At 42.6% G+C, this 11,991-nt stretch overlaps 1 protein-coding gene across 1 annotated transcript in view; it reads right to left on the bottom strand.

Moving 5' to 3' along the window:
* Window positions 1–4,763: 4,763 nt before the first annotated feature.
* Window positions 4,764–11,991, bottom strand: part of CREG2 (cellular repressor of E1A stimulated genes 2) — a 48,289-nt gene continuing 41,061 nt past the window's right edge. Inside the window, exon 4 of the mRNA XM_060117472.1 lies at window positions 4,764–10,825. Coding sequence (XP_059973455.1) covers window positions 10,678–10,825 — 148 coding nt within the window. The 3' untranslated portion in view covers window positions 4,764–10,677. The remainder of the gene's footprint in view (window positions 10,826–11,991) is intronic.

Genomic DNA, 11,991 nt, shown 5'->3' with positions numbered 1-11,991 from the left:
GACACTGGGAGAAATATTGTTGCCAGTTAACCTTGCAGCTGGCTTTGTCTATGTCTAGTGTGCCAGCCAGACTCAGGGCAGAGTTTTCCTTTTTCAATATAGTGTCTGGAGAGAGAATTATTTGAGTCTTTATTTTAAAAAAATCATCAGCTACTTTGCAGAAGTACACCATGAGTCCAATTTTTATTTTTACTTTTGGTGTACTCATGTACACCATGAGTACAATAAAAAACAACTGCTACGCTAAAAAACAAATAAACAAAAATCCCTGTTTTATTATTTCCAGACACTTCCAGACACTTTTTTTTTTTTAGGTCAACTACACAATCCTTTCAAAACTGTCTATAAAAAGCGGCATTCAGGGCTGGGCTTCCCTGGTGGCGCAGTGGTAGAGAGTCCGCCTGCCGATGCAGGAGACACAGGTTCGTGCCCCGGTTCGGGAGGATCCCACATGCCGCGGAGCGGCTAGGCCCGTGAGCCATGGCCGCTGAGCCTGCGCGTCTGGAGCCTGTGCTCCGCAACGGGAGAGGCCACAACAGTGAGAGGTCCGCGTACTACAAAAAAAAAAAAAAAAAGTGGCGTTCATATAAGACAGATCCAGAGCATGGTTTTATTAAAATATTATATGATGATTTGGGAAATGTTTGGGAAATGTGAGATACAGTCTTGATAGAACAAAGGCTCTTTTCTTCCACGAGAAACTAAGAGATCAATGCCACGCACATTTCTTTTACGTTGAAAGGCATGTCAGTCAGCATTCAATCACTTAGGATATTTCAAGTAAAGAGGGGTTTAATGCAGGGGCTTAGCTATGAAGAGGCTGGAAGGGAAGCAAGAGTCAAAGACCCAAGAGGAAGTGTGTGTGGTGTGGGGCTGGACGGTAGAAGCTCCTACTGCCTGGCTGGAGGCTAAGAGTGCACGCTTGAGTTATTGTTCTTGGAAGTATTATATTATTGAATGAAAATAAAAATGTGAATCACAATTTGATACTGAAAAAGACACAAAGAAGCCTGGGTAAGCCTGTTGGGTGGTGGTTCAGAGCATGGACTTGGAAGTCTGGGCTCACATGGGTGCCACGGCTGACCTAAAACAAAGGTCAGTTATTTCTCCAGCCAAAACAATGGATTTATTAGGGATCAGCAGAGAATTGCAGTTTGGGGTCTGCAACCCTGGGGAGCCAAGTGCAACTGCCTGCGTGGCAAGGGAAGGAGAACTCTTTAATAGAGGGAAGAGGAAGTTGGAAGGGTTACGGTAAACAAAGAGCCCACGGCTTTCCTTTGGCCGAACTGTTGCCAGGAGAGAAGAATCTGCTACCTGTTGAGTTGTTTCCTGGCACAGCATGGGAGCGCCCCCTTCTGGTCACCTGACTCTATTCAGCTGAGGGTTCTGTTTATTAATTTTTTTTCACCACCAATTACGCGCTGGGGGACCCTGGTCAGGCTTTCTCAGTCGGCAGTTAGAGAGAATTCTCCGCCTCCCAGGGTTGGCACGAGGACTAAACAAGGTACAGCTTGTGAAGAGCCACACAGGGCACTTAGTAAATTCTCCGCTAATTTACAGTCCTTGCACCTGCTGGCAGCTGCTCCTGCGTGAGCCTGAGGCCACGCCAGGGACAGCCACTCACCCAGGACCAAGGACGGAAGGCAGGGAAGAAAAACTACGCAGATCGGACCGCGCTCTCCTCCAGACCCCCAAGCACTGAGAAGAGGGAGAGGAGGGTGGAATCAGACAGACCTGGGTTTAGTACCCACTGGGCCTCCTACCTGGTCCTGGGTCCCAGGAATGCTGGTCCGAGAGCTGCTTGCTCGGCAGATTTCCCACGTGGAAAATTGAAGCCTTTTCTTCCTTGCAGGGCGGATGTAAAAACTAATTGAGATTTTTTAAAAAGTATGTAAAATACCTAGCTTATAGGACGAGTTCAATTATAGTAACTGCTGTAATTAGATAATTATTTAGAAATAACTAAAAGTAAATAAATAACAAAATAATTAGTTAAAATATCACTATCAAAATGTCATGAAGTATTTGCGTTTGTCCTGCCATCATGGGCAGGAAAACATTGTATTTTCAAAGCAGAGTGCTCAGTGTACGTATCTGTGCGTTCACCACGGATACTTAGCTGACCGTAGCTGGTGGCTCCGGGGACAAAGTTTCATCCTGGCCTGGATTCTACATTCTGGGTTCTTTCTGGCCAGGATTCTGGTCTGAACAAGGTGAAGGTACTAGCTACAGCCACCAGGGGGCGCCACGGTTCTTTGCCGAAACTTGGGACAAATCGCCAGGACTGGGAGTTCGTCAGAAGCTCTGGGAGGGTCAGTGGCTTATCTGGAAGTGGTCAGGAGGATGGAAGACCTCAGTGAGGGGCCAGCAGGTCACAGAGGAGAGTCACAGCCGGAGAAGGAGAAAAGGAAATGTGTCAGTGAAAGGTAGGGGCTCTGGGCTAAAGCCCACAGATCAATTATCCATTTGTCCAGCACTTGCCATGAGCCACAAACGGGTGGTGTGTGAAATCAGCCCCTCACATAGCTCACAGCCTTGCTGAGGAGGCTGACACATGGGCAGATGACCAACATACACGTGAAAATAATGAGACATATAAGGCCACCATCTCTAACCCTTACTCTGTGCCAGGCACTGTACTGTAATGACCCCATTTAACACACGAGGAAACTGAGATTCAAAGGATTCACTAGTTCCCGAAATTCACAAAGCTGAGAAACAATGGACTCCTGCTCTGCCAGTCTGTTTTAAAGGCCACGTTTTAAAAATCATTACTCCTGCAGTAAAACGAGGAAAACCAAAACAGCTCCACTCCTTGAAAACTCACAACTTTGGACTTTGGGTGAACTCCAGAAAGAGCTGACAACCAGGATGGCAGGACACTCCCTGGTGCCCCTCCACCCCGGCTGGCATCCCCACCTCCTGCGCACCCTTCACTCTCCACAGCATCACCCAGCCACCATCTTCTGGTCACCTGGCCCTCCACTCCCAGCACCACAGGCTGGCCTTTGCCATCACCAATGTTGTTGCTTGGGAGAGCACTTGTCCACACATCTCACTCTGTTCCCAGTGACCCGCCTTCCAGCTTGTGGGCTCAAGTACCCCCACTGGGTCCCCTGATGGTCCAGCTTCTCCTGCCATCTCTTCCCTCCCTCCTTTCCTCCCTCCCTCCCTCCCTTCCTTCCTTCACTTCCTTCCCCAGCTTAGTTCCCACCATGGGGCATATCCGCTACTCTTTTTCTTCTTGGGCCACCTGGCGTGGCTTGCAGGATTTTACTTCCCCCACCAGAGATTGAACCCAGGCCCTCGGCAGTGGAAGCACCAAGTCCTAACCACTGGACAACCAGGGAATTCCCTCAGGTACTCTTAAAAACACCTTAGACTCTCCCTTATCTGACCCTCTTCCGTGGCACTGGCTTCTACCTCCCATAAATGGGATGCTCACGCCTGCATCCGGGCAGCCAGAAAAATCATCCAGCAGCAGAGAGTGTCAGGAGAGAAGGAGGAACGGAGGAACAGAAAATTCTGTGTTTGAGGGGCTGCTCATTTGGAGGCTTCATGGATCTCCAGGAAGTGTTTTTTTTTTTTTTTTTTTTTTTTAGCTGAGAGTGAGGGGATCGAGGGCTGGGCTCCAGGGGCTGCAGACTGTAGACAGTCCTGGAAACAGCTGCTTATGAGAGTGGGAGAGAGCTGGACGGAGAACCATGCTGAGGTCCCCGGGCAGCTGGAGGGCCCAGTTAAGGATGAGGATGCCTGATGTAAGGTGAGACCAATTCTTGTGGTTGTGGCTTTTCTCCATTACAATTCAGCTGCAGAGATGATCGCGGAATTTATCCAGGGCAGGGTTTGCCCTGTGGTTCCAACAGAAAACGGTGGGGATTCTGAGGATACTGGCTGACGTGATGGAGCAGAATCCACAGACATGACCAGGTCACCTGGCTTCAAAATCTGCTTGTTTACTTATTATTTAGAAAACATAAGCTTCCTGAGGGCTGGGCTTTGCTCTCCACTGTAATCCCACCATGTTGTCGCTCACTTGCTTGAACAAGGAAGTCAGATGATGACAGAGAAGCAGCTCAGGGCTCCGGAGCAGGAGAGAGGGCTGCAAGGAGGGAGGTGAGGTTGGAGGTGCCTGAATATCCAAATGCACAGTTTCCAAGTTGGGCCAGATCCGGAGGTGACCCGCTCAGGACCTGGGGCGTGAGGTGGAGTGAAGGTAGGGTGACCATTCCATCTCGATTGGCCCTGGATTTTCTGACTTTACCACTGAAAGTCCTGTGTCCCGGGGACCCTCAGCCCTGGGTCATTTGGGCCGTTTGGTCTCTCTCTGCCTTGTCTCTAAGATAAGACCATCTCTGAGAAGCCGGAGTGTTGGTGGGGGGGGAGGTGGTCTACGGAAGCTGCAGTATTGATCACTCTTGTGGGCATGCGTCATCATCTGCCACAGTCTTAAGCGTGACCCCGTGGCATGTTTTCTTATTAGCAAAAGGAGCTTTTTTGTAGACCTGAATTGGAAGAATAACAACTATGCTAAAAATGGCAAATACTTCCAAGAGTGGGAACACCAAAGTGTGGTTAACTCAGCATTTTCCAGTCTGCAAATTAAGTGCATTGTACTCAGAGCCTTAAAAAATCATATCAACAAGTCACCCAGCTAGTTCTTTTCTGTCTATTGGAAATGTAACTGCTGATTTATTGTAATAGCATTTATTTTTGTAGAAATCTAATAATGTCAATTTGTCATATTACATGAAAGGACTGTGTAGAAATATTATAAATTTATTTAATCAAGCATGGAAATCATAGCAGGAGTGAAGAAATAGTCTTTGGTCAGATAGACATATCTAGTTTGGAAAATAGATTTTACACTCCACATGCATTACATAGCACAAACCACAGCTTCATTACAATTCAAATTTTATAACAATTGACTTGTTATAAGCAATCAAATAAGCATCAATAAATTATCCTAGAGAAGGTTTATTTTCAGAACAGCATTTGATGGTTAAATTATTAAATATGAAATAAAGACTTTCTGGAAAAACTGTAGAAATACATTTCAATCAAAACCCACTCTTTTATAATGAGTTAATATATACAAGGCATATTGAAACAAGCCACATCAGAATTACACTCTCTGTGTCAAGACTATGGATGTGTACAATCATGGTAAATAAAAATGTGGAGGTCAGGATATGGCTTATTCATAGATACAAAAGAAGAATTCTTTCCCAGAATATTTACAGGAGGATTACTGGAAATACTGTTCTTTGCTATGAACATCAGTGGAGAATCACTATGCACAGACTTGGATACCTATATACTCCTGTAGCTTAACGTATTTATTCCAGAAACTGAAAGATAGCCTCCTCTTCTAAGTGTCCCACATAAAATCTATACAGGTTTGTTGAATTCCTGTTAATTTGTATTCAGTATTAAATTGAATACATTTTGAAAACTTTCAAAGAAATTTTTTCTGTCTTCCAAGAACGCATATATACGTGGGCCTCTCACTGCTGTGGCCTCTCCCATTGTGGAGCACAGGCTCCCGACACGCAGGCTCAGCGACCATGGCTCACTGGCCCAGCCGCTCCGCGGCATGTGGGATCCTCTCAGACTGGGGCACGAACCCGTGTCCCCTGCATCGGCAGGCGGACTCTCAACCACTGCGCCACCAGGGAAGCCCCCAAAACGCATATATTAATGGTTAAAGAAAACAAATGTCCATTCTGCTAGGTTTTGGTACGGTAGCTCAGTTCTTCATTTCATTAGGGACCAACGAGAGGGCGTAAATACCTTATTTAAGCTAAGCCTTAAATTTTGTTTGTATTAAGCTTTTTACTCCGAGATAATTGTATAATAGATTCTGAGAGAATTGCTGATAATTGTAGATTCACATGCGGTTGTAAGAAGTAATACGGAGATTCTGTGTGCCTTTTACCCATTTCCCCCCAATGGTAACATCTTGCAAAATGATACAATATCATAACCAGGATTTTGACATTGATACAGACAAGCTAGGGAACATTTCCATCACAATAAAGGATCCCTTTTACAGACACACCCACCTCTCTCCTCCACCCTCCTCCCTGGTGATCCTTTATCTGTTCTCCATTTCTAGAATTTTGCATTTCAAAATGTTATATAAATGGAATTATACAGGACATAACCTTTGGGGATGGGTTTTTTCACTCAGCATAATTCTCTGAAGACTCATCCAAGTTGTTGCTTGTATTGGAAATTATTTTTATTGCTGAGTAGTATTCCATGGCATGGATGTATCACAATTCGTTTCACCAGTCACCCGTTAAAGGACATCTACAACACTGTAAAGCAACTATACTCCAATAAAAATTAATTTAAAAAATAAAGGGTATCTGGTTGTTTACAGATTTGGAATATTATGAATAAAGCTGCTATGAACGTTTATGTGCAAGTTTTTGTGTGAACATAAGTTTTCATCTCCCTGGGATAGATGCCCCGGAGTGCAATTGCTGAGTCTTATGCCAGTTGCTTGTTTAGTTTTATAAGAAACTGTCAGTTGGTTCTCCTGAGTGGCTGTTCCATTTTACTTTCCCACCAGCTATAGGTTGATCCCATTGCTCTGCATTCTTGCCAATATTTGGTGTTGTTACTGTGTTTCAGCAATTTTGGTAGGTGCCTCGTGGCATCTATTGGGGTTTTAATTTGCAGTTCCCTAATGACTGATGAGGTTGAGTATCTTTTCACGTGCTAATCTGCCATATCCTCTTCAGAGAAACATTTGTTCATGTTCTCCATTGTCTAATTGGATTTTTTTTAAAAAACTGTTGAGCTGTAAGAGTTCTTCATCTATTCTAGATGGTAGTCCTTTGTTGGATACGCTGTTGGCAGGTATTTCCTCCCAGTATGTAGCCTGTCTTTTCATCCTCTTAACATGGTCTTTTGCAGAATAAAAGTTTAAAATTTTGATGAAGTCCAATTTATCAAACTTTCCTTTTATGGACTTTAGGTTTTTGGTGTCAAGTCTAAGAAGTCTTTGCTTAGTTTAGCCCTAGGTCCCAAAGATCTTCTATTTTTTAAAAAAAGTTTTATGGTTTTGCATTTTATGTTTAGTGTTATGATCTATTTTGAGTTAATTTTTATATAAGGTATGGGATTTAGCTTGAGGTTCTTTTTATTTGCCCATGGATAACTGATTGCTCAGCACATTTATTGAAAAGACTATCCTCCCTCCAGTGAATTACTTTTGTACTTAAAAAAAAAATCAATTGAGCATATTTGTATGGGTCTATTTCTAGATTCTCTGTTCTGTTCCATTGATCTTTTGTGTCTATGCCTCCACCAATACCACACTGTCTTGATTAGTGTAGCTACATAATAAGTCTTTATAGTAGAGTGGTTTCTCCTACTTATTCTTCTTTTACAAGATAGTTTTAGCTATTCCAAGGCCTGTGCCTTAGAACTTTTAGAATAAGCTTGAATATGTCTAAAAAACCTTGCTGGGATTTTGATAGAAACTGCATTAAACATACAGATGAATCTGGGGAGAATTGACATTTTTACTATTTTGTGTCCTCTAATCCATGAACATGGTATGTCTCCTCATTTATTTAGGTCTTTGATTTCTTTCATTGGCATCTTTTAATTTTCAGCATATAGATCCTATACACATTTTTGTTAAACTTACACCTGTTTTTTTTTTTTCCTTTTGGAGTGATTGTAAATGGTATTGTGTTTAAAATTTTGGTTTCCACTTTATTGTTAATATATAAAAATGTGATTAAATTTTGTGTGCTTATCTTGTATCCTAAGACCTTGCTGAAATCAGTTGTTTTACTTTTTTTTTGAATAGATTTTTTGGAATTTTCTATGTAGACAGTTACATCATCTGTAAATAGGGATACTTTTATTACTTTTCAATCATATGCATTTTATTTCTTTTTATTGCCTTATTGCCATGTCCAGAACTTCCAATACAGCCTTTAAAATTTTAATCAATGTAAATTTCTAGAGATTTGCTAAAACTTACTGGCCTGAATGGGGTCCATCATTCTCAAACAGATGCCTTTTTTTTTTTTTTGCTTTGTTTTGTTTTGTTTGAATTTTTATTTTTTATACAGCAGGTTCGTATTAGTTATCTATTTTATAGATATCTATTTTAAATTAAATTCTTTTAAACTAGTTATCTATTTTATACATATTAGTGTATATATGTCAATCCCAATCTCCCAATTCATCACACACACACACCCATTACTTTCCTCCCTTGGTGTCCATACGTTTGTTCTCTACACCTGTGTCTCTATTTCTGCCCTGCAAACCGGTTCATCTGTATCATTTTTCTAGGTTCCACACATATGTGCTAATATATGACATTTGTTTTTCTCTTTCTGACTTGCTTCACTCTGTATGACAGTCTCTAGATCCATCCATGTCTCTACAAATGACCCAATTTCGTTTCTTTTTATGGCTGAGTAATATTCCATTGTATATATGTACCACATCTTCTTTATCCATTCGTCTGTCGATGGGCATTTAGTTTTCTTCCATGACCTGGCTACTGTAAATAGTGCTGCAATGAACATTGGGGTGCATGTGTCTTTTTGAATTATGGTTTTCTCCAGGTATATGCCCAGTAGTGGGATTGCTGGGTCATATGGTAATTCTATTTTTAGTTTTTTAAGGAACCTCCATACTGTTTTCCATAGTAGCTGTATTAATTTACATTCCCACCAACAGTGCAAGAGGGTTCCCTTTCAAGCAGATGCCTTTTCAACACTCTTATCATCCAATCTGTTCAGATTCCATTCCCTGTAATTTGGATAAATAACTGATAAGCATCATCAGTGGTTAAGCTGCAAAGCTCCTTGAGGCAGCTGAGTGAGCTTTAACGAGCTAAGTGAAACCTGATTGTAAAAGCAAAACTAGCGTTAGGAAAATTATCTTTCAGACGGGACTTGGACACAGAGACGTTCAGAGAATTACAATTTGAGGTTGACTTATGGAGTATGTGGTTTCTTCTTCCAGTTTTCCCCTCTTACCTCCAAACTGGGGTAGAAACAATTTTAAACTCTGAAAATATGAAATACCCTCAAAGTTACCTTATTCTTATATATTAGAAATTGCTATTGTTAAGGAACACTTTCGTGATTTAACTTTTGATAAATAAAGAATTCTGTGCATCTTACTATGCTTTTAGTAACAGGCCCTTAAAAATATTTGGACAACTCAAACTCTCTTCGTGTCTTAATTTTTTAAACAAAAGTGTACCCATTAATAACACTATTATTTATTTTTTAAATGTATATTTCCTATATTTTGTGTGTTGCATTTTTATATTTATACAATATACCTAACTGACCAAAGAGGGTTTAGAGCCATATTAAAAGGCAGAAAACTGGGTAGTGCTAGATCCTTTATAAATTTCAATATAAGAGGTCTTGAAAGTATACACATAGGTCCTTGTAGGCCTTAGGTATGTACACAGGTACAATGCAGGTGCTCCTGCATATAATTTGTAGAAAATTTAAAATCTGTAATAAGAATCAAATTTCAGAGACTTGTTTTCTTTTTTGATAGAAAACAGTGGCCAATCTACAGGCAGGTTAGTGATTGCTTTACTGACTTTACTGAGTCAATGACTACCAGTAACTCTTTTGTCTTGTTCTTAGAATTGGAAATTGTCTAGGTACCACTCTCGCCATTGTGGGCAGTGAGTGGTGGAATCAGACCCTGGGATGTTGACTTAGCCTCTCTGAGCCTCAGTGTTCTTGTAAGTGGCAATGATGATTCATCTCATTGGCTGTAAGGCTTCAGTGAGATGACCCCGTCAAGGGCCTGGCCCATGGCTGGGTAGGGAGCGTGCCTCGTTACTGACTTCTTTCCTTCCTTTCCAGCCTCTCCCTGTCCCCCTCCTCTCTATATACCACAGACTGAGTACCACTCCCCATGCCTAAGAGAAGGGGACCCTCTATCCCAGCACTAGCAGAGGGGATCTGGGGAGCCTGTTGCCGAAGCTGCCCCTCCCTTAATGTACCACCATGGCCCGATTACCTAGAATAGGGCTGTGCACCAAACTCGGGGGGTTCTCACATGGTTTGTCATGTTGCAGTGGGAAAAAAGCTTCAGGAGTGACCAGTATATTCTAGCAAATGGGGCTCAATAATGCATTTGCCATTCTGTAGCAGGATGGTAACCCATAGACAAAGAGTCCTGCACCCTCACCCTAAACACAAGACGGCAGCTGTGTGATGCGTATTTAGTTCTTCTGTGGTTGCAATGAGCTTAGAACCAGGACACTGCTTTGGGTACAACAAGCAACAAACATACTCTCACGATACAAAGCAATCACATTGTACATACAGGCATACGTTTCTTATTTTTTAAAGAATGGAACAGAAACTGTCTCAACATGTCACTTTGATAACCAACAGTGTCCCCACATAGGTGAGTCTGGACTGAACACATGTAAATAGACTCTCTGTGTGAAGTCCCTGTGTAATTTGGCCATTTGCAAATGGCCACTTCAATCTCCAGCTAGCACAGGGGTCCCTGGTGACCCACTCTTCACTCTGCTGTAAGACTGACAGGACTGCAATGAACCCTTTCACAAAGAGATAGCAGTCAATTGCTGTCTGGCAGCATCGCTCAAAAGGTTTTCATTTTACACAAATCAAGGACTTTCTTCTCACTCCATCAGGCCTTTCTTGGAACTGCTTTGAAATATTCCTCCCTGGAAATGTCAGCTACTCCTCCATACCATTTCTGAAGCCAGATATGTTCTATCTTCATCTTCATAAAGAACCATTCATACTGACGAGGCCACTTCCTCATAACTGGGTGTCTGCAGAAATAAAGACGTCACATTAAAGCTGTTCTCATCAGAGGGTGGGCTCTCCAGAGCACAGTGCCAGATGTATCCTTGGTCAGGTCATAGGGCCCTCCAGACTCCAGGCTTTGTTTAGGCTGAGACCCGCTCAAACCAGCTAGAGGCAGAAGCCAGGGAGCCAGGGTCAAGGTCTGGGGCAGCCTTAGGAGGGCAGGAAACTGTTGTCACCACAGAGTGGCAGACAGCTCAAGTCTTGAGCCAGGCAACTTTGTTCGAGCTCCAGTTCAGCTGCTGGGATGCCTCATGGGCCCTTTGCTCTCTTGAGCCTGCCCGGTCTCCTTCCCAGTCACATGGGGCGAGAGGGATGGTGCTCAGATCACACGGCTGCGTGGGCAGCAAATGACGAGACACATAAAGCACCTGCATAGAGGAAGTGCCCAGGGGATGGGGGCCATTGTTAACAGGAAGCATCACAAAAGGCTCTAAGCATCTCTATGTGAAATTGCTGAATTTTAAGTCCGGGAAACATCTGTTCACGGGAAGATTTCCATTCCTGTAGAGGCCTACAACTGTTGCATCAAGCTGAGAACCAGCCAGCGTGGACAGGGAACAGCTCTCACATTCCGCCCTCTGTTTCTGACTTGCCTTCTCCCTCAGGCGTAGGCCTAAAAACATGCATCATCCTTGAGGGCAGGGTCTGGCGCTCACTTTTTTAAAACTTCATAAAAATAGAAGTTTTATTTATATCTAAAAATGTTATAAACAAAGTTCAAAGACCAAGTGTAAACTGGGAAAAACATCTGCAACAATGCCAGTGCAGTGATAGGGTTGATGGCTTTTTTAAAATATATATATTTTTTGGAATCATTGCAAATTGACAGAGAGGTTGAAAGTACGGTATAAAGAACTATTTTTTTTTCCTAAACCATTTGAAAGTAAGTTGCTGATCTGAGGCCCCAGTGCTCCAAACACTCATGCAGCTGAGATGATAACATGATCGTTGTTATTTTAAGCCAACTAGTTTTGTATTTATAACCGGAACAAATTTTGGCCTCTGAAAGGGGAACGTAGGTACAGCAAATTCTAGTCTGTGAGGCCCTGGCTTGGGATCCAGGCAGTAGGATGCTGGAAGGACCTTAGGAGACTGACCATGAGCGTTTAAAGAAGGTAAAGATAAGGTG

Source organism: Mesoplodon densirostris, chromosome 14 (genome assembly GCF_025265405.1).
Source record: "Mesoplodon densirostris isolate mMesDen1 chromosome 14, mMesDen1 primary haplotype, whole genome shotgun sequence".
Taxonomy (NCBI): Eukaryota; Metazoa; Chordata; class Mammalia; order Artiodactyla; family Ziphiidae; genus Mesoplodon; species Mesoplodon densirostris.
Note: the sequence above shows the minus strand (reverse complement) of the source record. Positions and strands in the feature narration are given on the sequence as shown.